The sequence below is a fragment of the Leuresthes tenuis genome, unplaced genomic scaffold (genome assembly GCF_036924035.1).
Source record: "Leuresthes tenuis unplaced genomic scaffold, fLeuTen1.0.hap1 SCAF_18, whole genome shotgun sequence".
NCBI lineage: Eukaryota > Metazoa > Chordata > Actinopteri > Atheriniformes > Atherinopsidae > Leuresthes > Leuresthes tenuis.
The window spans coordinates 19,240,504-19,257,763 of NW_027325372.1; the positions used below are offsets into that span (position 1 = coordinate 19,240,504).

The 17,260-nt window shown below is 43.3% G+C and overlaps 2 protein-coding genes across 2 annotated transcripts; both read right to left on the minus strand.

Annotated features, from left to right (window-relative positions):
• Positions 1 to 291: 291 nt before the first annotated feature.
• On the minus strand, positions 292 to 988 carry LOC140275659 (SOSS complex subunit C-like). Its single transcript, XM_072371169.1, has one exon. The coding sequence runs from the start codon at positions 775 to 777 to the stop codon at positions 481 to 483; it is 297 nt and encodes a 98-aa protein (XP_072227270.1). The 5' UTR covers positions 778 to 988; the 3' UTR covers positions 292 to 480.
• A 934-nt stretch (positions 989 to 1,922) lies between these two features.
• On the minus strand, positions 1,923 to 16,343 carry mfsd2ab (MFSD2 lysolipid transporter A, lysophospholipid b). Its single transcript, XM_072370373.1, has 14 exons — positions 16,091 to 16,343; positions 13,208 to 13,333; positions 12,191 to 12,315; positions 7,999 to 8,122; positions 7,609 to 7,687; positions 7,326 to 7,501; positions 7,071 to 7,161; positions 6,531 to 6,649; positions 6,267 to 6,350; positions 4,714 to 4,797; positions 4,464 to 4,576; positions 4,226 to 4,369; positions 3,582 to 3,758; positions 1,923 to 3,499 (listed from the first exon to the last, which is right to left on the minus strand). The coding sequence occupies exons 1-14, from the start codon at positions 16,178 to 16,180 to the stop codon at positions 3,445 to 3,447; spliced, it is 1,587 nt and encodes a 528-aa protein (XP_072226474.1). The 5' UTR covers positions 16,181 to 16,343; the 3' UTR covers positions 1,923 to 3,444.
• Positions 16,344 to 17,260: the final 917 nt, after the last annotated feature.

Consider the following 17,260-nt stretch of genomic DNA (forward strand, 5'->3'; position numbering starts at 1 on the left):
TTCAGATGAAATGGATCTATTCACAAGGTGGTTAAGTCTGCACAAGCCTGCTAATGATGCGTTGATGTGAAACAGGTGTGCCGAAGCTGGGAAACGTCTAAAATCTGCAGGACAGCGGTCCTCGTGGACTGAATGTGGGCATCCCTGCTGGAGGTGCACGTGTCGTGTTATCATGACAACAGGTAAAAGTCACCATACTCGATTATTCCAAAAGAATGTGTGAAATAACGCCATCTGACATGAGCTGGTATCCAGATTTACTTTAAAAACAAAACCAACAACCAAAAACAGGCATGCTTATCATGTTCGATGTCATGGTTTATTGATTTATTTTTTTAATAAGTGGTGTGTAAACCTAAATCCAACTAACTAAGAACACAGGAGACGTTGAGCAAACAAATGCAAATTTGTAATATATTTTATGTTTTCTGTGGTCGCCGCGCACCCGGGTCGGGCCGCGGGTCAGTTCATGAGTCTGAGTCAGAGGTCGGGTTCCAGCCGTGGGAGCACCGGGAGGATGAGGTTCCCAAACGAAGAGTCCTGAGTGATGAAGAAGCCGGAGGAGTGGACGTGAGCGTGCTGCAGGGCTGCCTTTTGCTGGGCGGCGATGTGCTGCTGCTCCGCGCTGTCTCTCACCTCCTTCAGACTGGGTCTGGACGACAGCGAGATGTTGGCTCCGGGGCTCTGCATCAGCCGCCTCTTCTCTTTGTCCAGCTCCGCCAGGATGGCCACCCGGGTCTTGTTCTGAAAGCCTTGTCCTGGGGGGTTGGCGGCCATAATAGCTGAACAAGCCTGTAAAGAAGTCTCACAAATCCATGAAGCAGATCAAATGGGTCTTTAGGCGTATTGATTTACGTTAACTCGATATTGTCACCGTTACGGACACATTGGCGTGCGAAATTAGAGAAGCAGTTTGTAGCCGTTAGCTTTCTGTTGTTTAGCTAGTAGGACGGAAGCACTTCCGGTTTCAGAGTGAGACCTTCAAAAATAAAGTAGCCACTTCTGTGTTAAATAGGACTACAATTGCTTTGTAATGTGTTATTTCCGTCATTTTTTCTATCTATTTTAAAATGGAAAATTGTTTCTTTTGGCATATTTCTTATCTGGAGCAATTGAATTTCGTCTAAATGTTTTTCGAGACTAACACTAGGTGGCAGTATGTGTTCATATAAACCCAATGTTGCAAATGTAAGAGTTCAGAGTTTCTCCCTTTATTTTGTAAATTTTAATAGACTTTGAAACCGAACATATGTACAGTTTTGATGCGTTTTTTTTAACGTGCCAACAGTATGCTCTGTCACGTTAGAATTGTTTTCGACCTTTTTAAAGGTCGAGTTAATCAGGTGCTACTTAAATATGACATGCATTAATATTAATGCTAAGGATTTAGACCAACCATCCATGATACATGTGAGAATTAAATCTCTAAAAATGGAAAACTGCCTCAAAGGTGGATTATGGAGGTGTTTCAAGAGGAAAAAAGTAAAATTCTGGCAACTTGCTCATAGTACATTTAATTAGTATTTATTATCTGTGCCTTTTTCCAAGGCAACTTCAAATTTATTTTTTGTAATCTTAAATAATTACAGTACAGTGTACATGCCACTTGCAGCAACAAGATATTTACAGGCTTACATACAATATTTACATATATACAGGAGGCTTATACACTGTGCCTGCGAGCTCACATTTGGCCAGAGTCACGAGAAAGTTCACAGACAAGTCAGTAAGACAACACAATGACCAAAAGATTCAATTTACAAGATGTACAATAATTACAGGGTTGGGGAGTTACAAACTGACACCATATTGGCATGTACAGTAAAGATCATCAGGAGGAACAAAAGGGTGAATTTTTCACATTGGCAACTCGGTTGTCACATTGAAGATGTAACAGTATGTATAACATATGACACTGCATGTATACAATTCCATATCAACAGATATGAAAGATGTCAATCCTCGTTTTTAGTGTGGGGATTGAGATGATCACACATCCTGGTTATCTCTTCAATTGTATAAACAAAAGAAAAACAAATACATGATCACTATTTGCTCCCCACCTCCCACACAGTTATGCAATTCCCTTTTTCTGAATGCATCTGGGGTTAAAAGTTTTGCAATGGCAACATGCATTAAAAGGCGACTTGAATGTTTTACAGTTTGTCTCCCGCCTCATTATCCTAATTTTCAAACCACATCCGTTCCAGACTTTCTGCAGAAAAATTTCAACGGCATCATTTCTGCATCAGGTGAACCGCAGCGGAAAAAGACCAGCTCAAACTGTCCCGAGCGTCTCAGTGGCCGATATCAAACGTATACAGGCCTCATGGGTTTAAATACTGCGTGCACAACTCTCCAGAAAACAAGAACTGAAGAACCAGCAAAAAAAAAAAAATTCCAAACTCATAAATATTTAAATAATGCAATTTCTTAATGTGTACCCCTTTAGTCACCATTCTTCTAAGTATTGGAAGAAATTAAAGCATCTAGAGAGAAAAAAAATGCAGTTTTCAGTAGCTGTCCTTTAAATAAAGTAATAGTGTAAAGAAGCGATGGCTGAATAAGCTTTGCAGTTATTTGTGCTAACCGACTAATGATGGCGATCTGAAGCCCTTCAGAGTACAGACGTTACAGTTTGGCCACTTGTCCCCCACATCACATCACAGCTTCCTCCACAATAAACAAGATCAAAAAGAGCCAGTGGGATGGGAATGAGAAGGAAACCGAGGAGCTGACTGTTCTGCGTATATATACTATGATGGGAAACATTAATAAATATGTCGTAAACTACGAAGAGATACTGTTAAACTACAACACATTTAAACGTTCAACATACACACAGAGCGACTCACACTTGCTTCGTTTTGTCCACTTTGGATTTTTATCCCCGAAATGGAGCAGAAAATAAGGCAGTGTTACTGTTCAAGTTACTCAATGTTTACATGTCAGGACCATAAAGGTGATTTCTGTGCAGTGCTTGGGGTCATCAATGCTCAGTGTGGTATTTACAAGGGTGGAAACTTCGCAGCTCCAGTTAGCACCAATAATGCTGTCAAAAACATGTTCAGGGCGAGTTTCGCCGTTCTGTGCAATTTCAACCGAGAACAAGACCAACCTTTAAAGAAAAAGACTTTCCCCGCTGTACTAAAAAGTAGTACGTTGTACAAAAAAGTAAGGCTTTCTGAGATCTCACAGAACAAACGAGAGGAAAACGTCACAAATACAGAGCTTGGGACAGTTGTCTTCGGGAAGGCCTCGGTGTTGCTCGCACAGTCGATCAAAGTGTACATGGAACAGCAGCAGTCTGGCTGGACAAGGCTGTGTCTGCAGGATCCTACAGGCCCAGGTCCATTGGTCCCGCCCAGTGCAAAACGCCAGTTGATGCCGGCCAATCTCCCGATTGGTCCGTGGTATGCCCCCCCCCGCCCAAAAAAAAAAGCACTAGATCATATTGACCATTTCTGCCGAGTCCGTTTCTGAATCGACTTCGTTGTCCCTGCAAGAGAACAAGAGACTTCAGCTTTTCATCACAGCTGCACGAATGCAAGACAGCCGAGTGTTTCAGCCCACAGCCTCACCTCTGTTCTTGTAGCAGCTTGCGGTTGCCCTGCCGCCTCTCCTCATCGATGGGGTAGGTGTACAGGATTCCCAGGCCAATTATGATGAGGGCTATGGGGGCGGCTGAAACCAGCAATTTCAAGGTCATGTCCACTGCTTTTGGTTGAGAGCAGCCTCTACTGATGTAGCCTGCAAAGCTGAAAAAGACCCAAACGAACATAATTATCCACAGGAAATGGACTTTTGAGTGGCACGTTTTCAAATGAGCATTGTAGCAGCTCTGTAGCATTGTAGTCGACTTTGAGTTCCACTGGAATAATGCCTACAAGTAAATTGCTTTGCAACTACAGATCAAACAAGTAAAAACAAAAAAAAAATCCATTTTTAGTACAACAGATGTTGAAATGCTGATCAAAACAGGCAACACTGCTGCAGTCAGTCATGCGCGCAGCACACACACACACACACACACCGTCTTACTGTACATAATCTAGTGAGAGAAAGAATTCCGTGCTTTGATGTGGGATTTGGGTGCTGGGAGATTTGACTCAGTCTACTTGCACTTCTTATATTAAGACCAAGACACTTGGTAAAAACCTGAGACCTGCAAAGTTGCTCTGAATTCATAATCCAGTTTTATGTTTGGTCTTGTGTGAGTTCTTACTCTAAACTGAGAGTGGAGATGCCCAGGGAGACTCCAGATGCAAACTTGGTGAAGAAAACGTAGAAAGAATAGAAGAGAGCTTCGTGTCCCATGGAGTCTGGGTTTTGCACTTGGAAGTCATCGACAACGTCGGGCAGCATGGACCTGTCAAGCGTTAACAATAGAATTGGTCATATTTTCATTAATGATGACAAAAACATTCAAGCCCCACTGAAAGACTGGTAAGGTGAGGTCTTACCAGGGCAGCAAGAAGGCTGAAGCCACTCCGACCCCAGCAGCTAAGGAGACGATGTAGGAGACAGCCAGGTTGCTCTTAACGCAGACCACCAGGATCAAGAAGGGAATCACAGACTGGAGACCACAAAGAGAGAGGAGGGTTAGCTTCTCATAACGAATCTGTAAATAGTTTTCTATGACTTCCAGAGTAGCAGTTTATTCCTGTGACTCTTCAAGGTTTCATTTGATTTGGACAGGATTCGTGTTCTTACCAAGCTGCCAACGCAAACCGACGTCTTCTTCCCGAAGCGAGTCAGGAACCACTGCCAGAAGGGGATGGCCAGAGTAGCCGAGAGCTGCAAAGATGAAAAACATCCACATCTGGTCAGCGAGCTGCTTTCCAAAATTCAAATAAGTACCCATAAATCGCACAAAAAGGCCCTCTGTTGCATGTCAAAGTCAGGGTTGTAGAGGAGGTTAGAGCAGCGACCCGAGAGAAACATTCTTCTGAAGTCACCAGTGTGTGAGCGAGTCTGATGGGACTTTGTGTTATAGGAGCACCTTCATCTCCCACGAGCCAAACGTACCGCCAATGATCTGGAGCTCTTCCCAAAACAAATCTGAACTGTGTAATGCAGAAAGCAGTGGAAGTAACGTGTCACTCACAGATCAGCTTGACCTCTGCCCCTACAGGTTTGAGTCAGGTGAACATTTCACAAAGCTACAGAGCAGCAGCATCTCATGAATGCTACGATAAAGCTTTGTCACATGGCTCCAAGCTCCATATAAATGAGCTTATTCATTCACTTTCCTTTTCATACATGTAGATATAGATTTGCTGCATCAGCAAGCTGTGTGTGCACTTGGGTTTGAACTTGATATCGACAGCTTTCAGTGAGTTACACTTCCATGATCAGAAACCACCCGGAACCTTATCGGCCGCCATCTCAGAAATACTTCAGAAAAAAAACACCATTATCAACTAATGAGGTTTTTATCATTTAAAATCGACCTCGTGAGGCGTGTTTCACACAACTGACCTAAGTGCATCGGAGCTAAATGAAACTGAGGAGCACAACTGATTTAAAAATGGATAAATTTGCTGCACCAGTGCTGGGGAACAATGTGCCTCTCATTCTCAAAGAAAAAGACAAAAAAAACAACTTAGTCCTGATATGATCAGAGGAGTCGGGACATTAGGATCTGTGTAGTGTTGATTGTGTGAAACATGAGGGGCAGTTTCTCTGAAGGCCTCTCCAAAATCACTTTGTTAAATAAATGTTCCGGTACTTCAATCAAGGTCCCCGACTTGGCTCAATAATCCTTTCTGCAAAGCAAAGGCTCAAAGCATGTAATCTTTTCAACCTCACTAACCTGTGCTTTCTAACTGTACAGTTCTGACACTTCTGTGGGATCTGAAGGGTGGATGAGCCTTTGATATGGCGTGTATTCAGGTTATTATGAAAGGAGAGGCGATCAAATGAGAGAGGTGGCTCCCTTACTGTCTGTGGGAATGGCCTGGCCTTCAGGCAGGGCAGTCAGAGTGAACACGCATCATGGAAATAGCCAGACAGGAGCCTTGGTTTGTACCCAACTACAGAGCAGGCCTTGTTACTGAAGACAATTTATGTGTTCGCCTTGGGAGAGAAAGCTTTTGTCTGCACTTTCAAGCTGATGGTTTTAACTTATTCCACATAAAGGAGCTGCTCAGGCTTTCATATGCAGAGGGGAAATGCTTTACTGCTTTGGGAACAGCGCTTCCATTAGCGTTTGTCTGACATCGCCACCTGCGAGTGTTTGTGTGGGAGAACAAGTGTGCGCTCACCATGATGACCAGCAGAATATTCTGGAAGTCGTTTCTGAAGCCCAGTGTCGAGCTGCAGAACAGAGCAAAGTTTCCCTCCAGGAGCTGCAGGGAGAAACACAGACGCTGCTCTCAGTCACATTTTAAAAGCCCAGCGCACACAGCTGAGACCAGCTGTGCAGCATGCCAAGTAGACACTGGCCAGGAGCGGAATGGGTCAAATAAAAAAAATTCTACAATAGTGACTAAGACTACGCTACACACTGCATGCACCTTCATACGTACCATGAAACCTAGTGAGGTAAAAAGGAAGACCATGACCAGTTTGGCGTATGGTCCATGCCCCATCACCAGCTTAATCCCCTGGAAGAAGGACATGGGCTCTGTCCTGATTCGACAAGAGTCTATAAAAAGAGAGAAAACAGAGAGAATTAGCTAAATATGCCACATTACGTCCTCTTTAAAAACACCTCCAAAATCCTTTCGTCCCCTCCCTGATTTTTCTCTTCATAGTTTATGAGGAGCCGTCTGTCAGGCTCCTCCTTTACAGAACAAACACATCTTATTAGTCCCACTGCAGGTCACAAGGCTTCGATTGCAACCACAGCTGGTGTTCTCTCGCAGCCCGTCGGCCCACAGTCATACGACATCGCACAGCTATGACTGTGCCTTCTCATTGGTGCACAACAGAGACGTCATAACAGCTTCATCACATGGCAGACAGGAGTTTATCTGCAGCCAATCAAGACGCTAAGCTCGACTAACTGAGGTTAAGGAGACTCGTGAGTTTTTCCTGTTCATTTTGAATATAAACCTAAATCTCACCTTTTTGTTCTCTCACACCACAGAAAAGGACAACAGCACAGAGGATGTAGATCAAGCAGATGATACCAGATGCAATCATGTAGGCTACTTTCTGTGAGAGGACATGGGAAAAAAAAAAAGAAAAAAAAGAGGACATTTAGCAAACATTTGAACTCCAAAGTTAACTTAAACCTATTCTATCAGCGCTTGTTTTCAGGCAAATAGTCATGAACCCGATGGGGGAAATATATGCATATATATAGTTGTTTTGTTTACCGTGTGCTCCAGTGAAATGCCATTCTCCGACACGTTGAGGCCAACAGACACCGAGGCATTGCTCAGGTTTGCCAGGATTTCACTGGGTCCTGGGAGGCACGGAGCGTTGGCCATGCCAACTATCTGCCCCTGGATTGCTGTGCCCAGCACAGTGCCCAAAACCTCCACAGTCATCCCTGATGAGGACAGAACAATTAGAGAGGCAGAGACACACGAGGCATCAGATGTGTCAAGAGATCCATTTTAAAAGATCAAGCGTTGACATGCTGAGTTTCATACTAACTGTATGCAGTGGCAGAGTCCCTCTCCTTCTGCTCTGAGCTGATGAACATGGTGAGGGCAGAGTACGGCACATGGAAGCACTGTAGGCGATGGGGAAAAAAAGAAAAAAGAAGCAGAAACAAGGTGAGATTCATCTTTTGGGTGATGCAGACAGATGAAGACGAATCAAAGCAAACCATAGAAAATATAGGAAATTAGTTTAAGTTGCACTTTTAGTGAGACTTTTCAAAAACATCCTGTTAACTGTTATCTAAGTGACTCATAACACCACAGAGGAAGTGCAAAGGCCACGCATGACTTGTAGTGTTCATGTAAAGCCATGACCCTGCACTGCATGTACAGGACAAGCAAGTTCTGAGCTCATTTCTGTGTTTGCAAGTGAGCTACTCACAGTCTGAAGGCTCTGGAAGAGGCAGTAGAAGAATAGGTACCAGATGACTTTGCCATTCTCAAAGGGAGGAACGTACCATATGAGGAAATAACAGAGCACAGCCAGAGGGGTCGACAGCACGATCCTATAGTTGGATGAAAGAGAGAACAACATCAGTAACAGACAACATGATCGCAATCTCGCTTGAAAATGCCATCACCGTGTTCACAATTATAACGAGCAGGGCCTCTTGTGAGTCTTTCATTCAGCTTGTGCCAACTTTCCCTCTTGTGTGTATTGCTTTTAGTTGACATCCCTCACGCCCATTATCACCAATAGGAAGCTGTTCTTCTGGTGATAACTAGTAAGAAACGGGCTAAGTTACAGTGTATTGTGTGATCTGAGGGTTATGTTGGGTTGAACTAATGAGCAACGGCGGTAAACAATGGGTCTGCTGTTGTACAGAAGAGTGACTGAGCATGTCCGGTTGCATAAATGATGTCCGATGGCTGCATGTGTGTGAATCAGCATCCTGTAAATCCACACAGGAAAAAAGAAGCTTGAATCCTGTGGGAGTGAGACTTCTACAGTCCCTTCCTGACCCCTATGAGCTTATCTCCTATGGTCAGATCAACACTCTCCAATCAGAAGGGAGAGTGAAGCCACACCTTTGCAGTGAGGGAAAAAAAAAAAAAAAAAAGAAGAAAAAACTAGCTAAGCTTGTAGAGCAAGCAGCCAAGTCATCCTGCTTGGGTGATTTATTTATTTATTTATTTAATCTTTGATAATAGCTCATCAGCGAGGATATGAAGTCATGCACGCATTACAATGGCCGATTGGCACGAGGCTAAGCTGCTGTATATAAACACAGTGACGGCTTCATCCCATGGCTCTGCTGACTAGTAACCAGTGAAAGTGCTCAGCTTCGCTTCAGATTTACTGCTAATCAACTTAAGACCAGATATAATCTAACACCGATGCGCAGTAGGTGCTTGAAATATAAGGAGGGGCCACATTTAGCCTGCTCTTTCACACGCACGTAATGTCATTAACTGTACACTTGTGGGAAGTCGCTGTGGGAGTGGAGTGCAAGTTAGGGCAGATTTTCGATCGGCAGATCAACTTGAAGGAATGGTGAACTCATACTAAAACCATGGCAAATCAGTTGGCTTTGATTTAGTCATTTTTTTCTGAAATCTCACAGTACAGACAGAACAAAGCCTATTAAGAATATTTCAGTGTTACTGTTACCTAAAATCCCAACTTTTCAGTGTTTTCAAAGCTGAACCAAGACTCACACTGTTCTTGCAGAACTGCAGTGATGTGGTGGGCCATACAACTAACCTGATGCCCCTCTTAGTCATATTTATAGACATGCTGACTCTGAGGTGTGACTTTAACTCAGCAAGTTATGTAAACCGGTGACACTTTTCAATCTGGCATCAATTACCTTTCAAAACCTGCTTTATCAGCCTGGAGCTAGAAGCAACAGTTCTCTTTCTTTCTTCAAGCAGACATCGTTGGGCTGGTGTGTCAAGAGCTTTCATAAGAGTTTGAGAAATTGACCAGAAATGATTAATTCAAGGCCTTGACTACTTGATTTTCAGCTAGGATTTAAGAAAATAAATAATAATAAGAAATGTTCAAATGTGTCATGTTTTGAATTAAATTCTTTGAAATGACTCCATCAGTTGTAAGGCAGAAAGCCCACAACTGAACCTTCTGCAGAATCTTTACATTCATATCAAATAAGACAGCCTCCATTTATTTGTTTCACATATCTAACACATGAACAGTCTGTCACTTGTACCTCTGCTGCAACAGTAACTTGAACTGCAGTAACCTCCTAGATTCCTCAACCACTATTTAAAAGTCTTGCAGCCCTGAGCTGAGACGCCATTGGCCAAGACAGGTGGTGTGTTGTGGGCTAGACCAATGAGAAGCGAGCTCACTCTTAGTCACCCTCCCCCACTACCTAAACACAAAAGAGTGGCTCGCCTGCTTCCTCCCTGCTCTCATCTCTACTACTGACAGCAATGTGACTGAACATGCCGACCATTCCTCCTCCCACAAACCCACACCCAATCTCTGACGACACATGCAGGAAATGAACCTCGCTTAGCACAGGCAGCATCCTGCATGACCCACTTATAAGATCTCAGCATCTGGAGGCAGATGCATTAACGATGCTAACACATTAAAATTAACGTGTACGGTATTTCCTGCACGCAAACTGGAGTTTAGAAAGAAAGAACGAACGAGCACATCCAAGATTTCCTTCAGACCAGTCGTATACGTTTTATACCCTGATATGAGGTGGTTTTCACAACATGCTTCATAGGCTATGCCTATGGAAGACTTTTCAAATGAGACTCTAAAAGGAAGGGAATCGTTAAGAGTTTGTCCTGATTTGCTGCCACAGGAGTGTCTCATGGGCTTCCACAGAACTGTTTAAGAGATCTCCACACAGACTTTATACAGTTCAGGCTGTGCTTCATCCGTTGCAGAGAAAACAACAGTTACCGCCCCTCATTTGTAGCCCTGATGTGATGTGCGAGCAGATGTGCATTTTGGCCTATAACCCGACCACTTTTTTTTTTTTTTTCTCCTTTTAAATCTTTGCTGCATCAGATTTCCTTTTTCCCCTGGATCACTGATGGGTGTCTCAGTCTTATAAACCGTGAATCTGCGCTCGTTTAATGTCGTTTTCCATTACCGTGCCTATTTAGCTGTGATGCTAACAGTGTTGTGATGCAAATGACAAATTAAAAGTGTCCACATCCATTCGTGAGAAAAATGAGAGTGGATAGAAAGTTTGTGCTACGTGTAGACACTCAGTGATCGAGATTCATAAAAGAATACGTACACAACGATTCATAAATCTAGCAAAAACAACGCATGCGTGCAAACACACTTTTAGTCATGAATGTACGCAGTTTCATTCATCTGGATACTTGGTGAAAATTGCCATCATGATATTCAACACATTAACCTGTAGCACATATGACCAGTAAATGCAATGTAGAAATGTGTCTATCAGAAGCAAATCTTAGCATGTCCGAAGTATGCATGGATTTTGTGGTGTTTACAGTTCACATGTGGACATCTTGGATGGGAAAAACAAAACAAAAAAAAGAGAAAGTCCTGCAACCGCCACGGCTTAATTTCATTACCAGAGAGGAACACTTCCGCCGCTCTCAGGAACTTTTAATCACTATCTGAACAGGTGGAGAATTCCCTTGTGCTCTTAATTATACACATGCTCAGGAGCTATGCAGACCTCAGGGAAACTGAGGAGAGAACCACAGGGGCCCTGACTGGGTCCACCGGCACGAAAGCTTGTGTGACACCCCGGCCCTCCATCTCCTGTTGGTGGTCACCACCAACATTCCAACAGTAGAGCGCCACAACATTCACCTTGTCACAAGTGTTGACTTGCTCGCCCTCTGTTGCCATTTTGCCTTTTCGTCCAATTCATTTCATATCCATTTCTATCCTAATCTCACTGAGACACTGAAGGGGCTGTAAAACATCTAATGTGCAGGCAGGAGAGTGGCAGTCTCTTCTATTACCAACAGCTCTGCTGACACCCTACACCATCGGTCTCTCCTATTAAGAGTGTGAATTGTACCAAGAAGTGCAACAATCAAACTTAAAACTGAGATGAACTCATGCAGAAATGTTACAGGCTCCCACTCCCTCAGCCCGCCCGACACTCAGGAGACAACAAAAAAAAAAATTACCGTTTCAGCTCTATGTGGTTTTCAGTAAATGACAAAAGCTGAGAATGCATACGAGTGTGTTAGAGGGAAACAAAGGGGGCAGGAAGTTTGAATGGACATACACGCATGTGTGGGCAATGAGGTAATGCTCCAGCACAATTGCATCACCATGCCCTATAGTAAATCCCCTTGGAAGATGACGCAGGTTTTTATAGCCCCACCCCCAAACACTGACACGTGTACACTGGTTGGAAAACTTCCACTGTGACTCGCCAAGGTGGACAGGGGACCCTCGTTAAGCATTTCCAATGGCAAACATGTGATAATTATCAGCAGGTCCTGGAAATGGCTTTGGCAGAGAGCCAAACACAGCCGGAGGAGGAAAGACACAAACCCAGGCTTCAAAGTACTGACCTTTCTCTCATACAGTCTGAGTAAAACATTATCGAGCAGACTGCATCTCACCGATTCTTGATAAGTTTAAGACCTACCAGGGCAGCATGCGTCCAAAACGCGTCCATGGGGTTCGGGAAACCAGGAAGCCCACTGTGGGGTCCGTCACTGCGTCCCAGGCTCGGCCGACAAACAAGATGATGGAGGCGTAGAAGGGATCCAGCTAGAATATTCACAGACAGCCCAAAGACAAGTGTCAATACAGTTATCAGTTAGCAGCAAAGTTTACCTCACATAACCTTTGGACATATGATTAAACAACAGCAGAGAAGCAGTATAAAAAAAGCAATAAACTTTGTAATTAGAGTTATTTAGTTACCAGCTTTATGGACTCACTGGTTAAAAGGCAACTTTTAACAACAATCAAGCGATATAGTGAAGGTGCTACTTAGGGGCCATTCTGACAGAATTCTGTGCAGAGGAGACCAGCTCGACTGTAGGCCAGACACAATGAATGCTTGACTCCTGACTGTACAATCTGCGCCCCACTGCGTCACCCAATAGACTCCTAATGAATGATTGAGTCTTGGAAGCTGAATAAAGCGGAACCCCAGGACACCTTTGACTTGCATGTTATTGTCGCTTTAACCATCAGATTAGTGTCAGAGCCAATTAAGGCGAGCCCCTCCTCTCCGCATAGCCACCGTACAAAGATTTCCAGAACAAGCTCCCTGTAAGTACAGTGGGGCCTCATCATTGAGCCAATAATGGAAGTAAGAAAGACTTTTTTTCCAGGACAGTCCGTCCCGTTGTTGGAGAGCTTTGATGTCCACTGGTTCTACATGTGCCTTCATGATGAAGTTGCTTTAGAGGAACAGGAAGGATCAGTTACAACTCTGAACCCTTAAGCCTCTAAATGCTCCCCCCCAAACCGTTCCCATATTACACATTAGCGTCAAACAGCAGAGGAAGGACAGCTGTGGATGTGCACCATGTTCCAGTTCCAAATAAGCTGGACATTTAAAGACCAAGTCCTTTCTATATTTAGCTCTGGGATATGAAAGCGACACTAAATGTCTGAAGAGGGGTGATGGAGGACTTTTGAAACTACTCACCTGAGCTACATCAAGTAGATAGATCTGCAGAAAGAAGCCCAAGGCACATCCAGTGATCTGGTAGGGCGCGCCGCCAATGGCATAGCATAACTTGTTGCAGACGGACAACCTGTTCCTATTCTCGTGCTGGGGACAAAAATAAAGAACAGAACAAAGACACGGCATTAAGCAAGGAAATTTGTCTGTCGACTGACGACTTAAACATTCATTACACATTCAACATTGACCAACTTTTGGACTTTGATGGAGTCATCTGCAAATATTCATGACTCTAGTAGGGCCGAGCCCTTTTTTTTTTTTAAATTATAGAAGGGGTCAAATCTGTGGAGTTGAGGACAGTAGAACAATCCTCACAGGTTGACTGAAATATAGCAACATTACAGTTTGATTTCCAAAAGCTTATAAACGGGAAACATTTTCAGTTTCTGCCTTATAGGGACTTAAGCCTAAATTCTTAATCACCAAAAGTCCGAGAATTTAGCTTTAGCTGGCGTAAATGCTAATCATCATGGAGTGCATTTGGCTGAAGTCAAAGGCAGCCACTAAGAAACAAGAAAGCCTTGGTTCTCCAACAAGCGCTCATTCTTCTCCCTTTTCTCTGCCATCCATGTAATAATTTCCTCAGTAGACAGACAACTAAACAACTCCTTTAATCGCAACACAAATCTGAGTCGAATAGTGCCAGGACATGACCGCACAGTGTTGTCATTCACACCAAAAGCCGCCAGGGTGACAGCCCCTTGGCAGCAGTCTGAGCTGACTTTTTGCCCCAAGGGATGGCTGCCAGGATGACTGGTGCTTGGACACAGAGAGAAAAAGGTGAAAACACACCCTCGCCCTAACCAATAAAAACGCTGCTTGGTCTGACCTCATTTTAGCCGGTCAACAAACTTTTTCCACCGGCACAGAATGAGGAAACAGTTACTGTTAAAGCATAAAACATGCGAGGTATCATCAGCTTATGGAAATGATCAGTAACCGCTGACGCTTCTGCACTGCTGTTGTATGTGTGGACATGGCTTCACCTTGGATCCAAACACAGCACAAAAACACCACAGCGATTGCAACCGAGTAACCCAGACCCTGCTTTGTTGATACATCCAGCTCAGCCTTTGTTTAGGTGACAAAAAAAGAAAAAAGAAAAAAAAAAATTACAAGCTGAAATGAGAGAACACCAACATCAGGACAAGGGAAAAATTATGACTGCACTGTCTGACGTTGCCTGTTTTACCCGTCTGCATAGGATTACGCAAATATAGACCAGCATCATATACAAAAATATAAATACACACTATCACATTGACACAGGAATGACTTTGTATTAATGTCAAAAGGCTTTGGAACAATGAACTGAGAAAGTTCCTCTACGCATTGGGCCATGCATTCTAATCTTATCGGATGATTACACATAGTCTTCAGAAATAATTTACGCTACCAGTCTATTTCATTAAGAAATTCAATTGGGTTTTGAAAATGTGACTCTTAGATTACTTCAAAAGGAGACAACGTCTGCTATCGGTGTATTGACTTGTTTTTGCAGTATTTTATCAGTGCTGCCAGTTATTATATCCAACTACTGTAAACTGATAAGAAGGATTGCAAGAAGCCTGCGAGTTTTTCCAAACATTCACAGTATGCCTAAACATTTATGTTCATGTCACACTGGTGTGAAAAGCTGGATGGCTGCAGAGACAGATCTCAAACTCTGGAGAAGACTTTTCCGCATATTGCTCCCTCTGCTCCATCTGTATGTTACTGACGTGGCCTTGGAATGTGCTTCCTGTTGCATTCACAACCATCGGAAATATGGCAATTTACGAGGAAAAGCAAAGTGAATACCAAAATCGTCTGGAAAATATACTCATCACCTGACTTTTGAAAAGATAAAGACACTGTAAAAACGGAACAGGGAAAAACTGATTGTGTCTAGGCTGTTCCAATACAGCCTTTTACTATGACAACGACCTTACGCCCCAAGGCAAATTGTCTCTTTTTCGTTTTCTAACAGTATTGCAAGTCACCGTTTCGTTATTTCTGAAGCTGAACGAACGTACACCAATAATTCCACAATTTTTTTTTCGCAAGAGCCCACAGTCCTGATTTTGAAATACGGCGACAGGTTTACAATTAAGATCTCCCCTCCCTGACGTGAGGGCGTCAGACGTGTCCATGAACGAAGCAGTGAAACATATATCTGCCGTCAAAATCCATGCATAAACCGATATCGCTTTCCTTTTTACGATAATTCTAGACAGCATCCTATATAGTTTCTAAAAAACAGTGTGAATTTCCAGTCCAGAAACTCGCATTTTTAAATGAACTGATTTCAATGAGAGACTGGGAAGGAAATGCCACCTTCAGTGTGCAGTTGACAGTCAAATTTGAATTCTGGGGTTTAAATTGAGCTCTTCGTGGCTGAAGAACGTGCACGAACAAAAAAATAAATAAACAAATAAACGAAAATTATAGCCAGCAAACAAATTACGATTTACACTTGTCATATTCTGTAAACGTCGAACGCCTTCGGTTCTGGTCACATAAGGAATCATGAATATCCTGGCATATGCTGCGGATCAGTGAAAAGACGGAGGGCCTCGTGGAGGTTTAATATATATATTGTATATATTAAAGTTTGTTCTGAGCTCAAAATGAGGCACGTTGGCCCTCTGATGTATAGAAATATCAACTTGATCGTCGCGCGCTCAACGTACACGACAACGTTCACTCGCTTAAAATGTCAGTTCTGCCGGTGTGCTCCATTCATTCAACTGTTCGAGCTACACACCCATCAAAACCTGGTTTCTCCTGCCTCTTGGGCTGTATGGTGGAAATTAAACAAGAAGAAAAACATCTCGAAAGTGACGTTTAAACAAACAAACTCACCTTTCTTGCGAGTATTAATTCATCCGTGCTGACCGGTTTGTTCAACAGACTGGCGTTGGAGTATTGTTCACCGCCTTCTCCTTTTGCCATCGCAGAATAGATGGTTCCTTTTTTTTTTGTTTAAAAACAAAACGCACACACGGGAGAAGAAGAAAAAAAGAGAAGAGAAAAAAAATCTGGATATAGGTGTTCCCGAGAAGGTCTGAGGACCACGCTCTGCGATACCGAACTGGTCGGCAATGTGTGTGAAAACTGAGAAGATGTGATGGTTTTCAGCGCTCTGACCCCGCCCCCCATAATTTATCATTCACCCCACTTCTTCACCCCGCCCCTTTAGGCGGTCTCAGGCGCTGACTTCTTTCGTGTGTATGAAAGATAATATGCAACTCTTCAAGTTCCTCAGAAACTCTTCACAGATTCAGTGTTAGTTCAGTGTTACTCACCTTTCTTGGTATGACGTGTACAGGCTCAAGCTGTTCCGAAACAGAGCCACGTGTATCAACAATTCTACCATTTTTGGTACAGGTCGATGCCACTGATACGGGATTCAAGCCTTTAAAAATATTTTTTATTCGTTTTTTTTTTTTTTTTTTCGATTTCCCTGAAATTTGGGGAGTTTTTTACGGTTTGGTCCCAGTTTTCATTTGAGCTTTTATTTGTGTGTGGGCAGCATAATAATGTAACACACAGCACAAAGGCCTCCGTCCATATTCATTTTCAGATTTTGAAAGTTAAGCCCAAAATACAGTTTATGATTTGCCAACGTTTACACTGTAGTCCACAGTGTTTGCACCTTTCATTGCCAGTGGTGTTGTCCAAAGATGATCACTCTTCTTTTTTCTTTTTACAGTTGTGTGTTTAGGCACATGTCTGAGTCTGCATTGGTGTTTGTTTGTGACCACACCATCTCAGGTCAGTCATGTTATGTAGCACTCTTCCTGTGTGCAGGTGTCTCAAAGTGACCGCCTTCCTCTGTACTGACCATCAGTGAAGCCAAAGCTCTGGCACCTTTCAAAATGGACATCGACACATAGCCTGACTGCTCAATAGAAGCACACACAGGATTTATCATATGTGGTGAGAACTAATGTCTGGAGATTGCCCGCTCACGTCCTGCGGGTTCGTGTCTGACTCAGGTCTTTGTAGGCAAAGCTGTGGTGCTGTGTATGT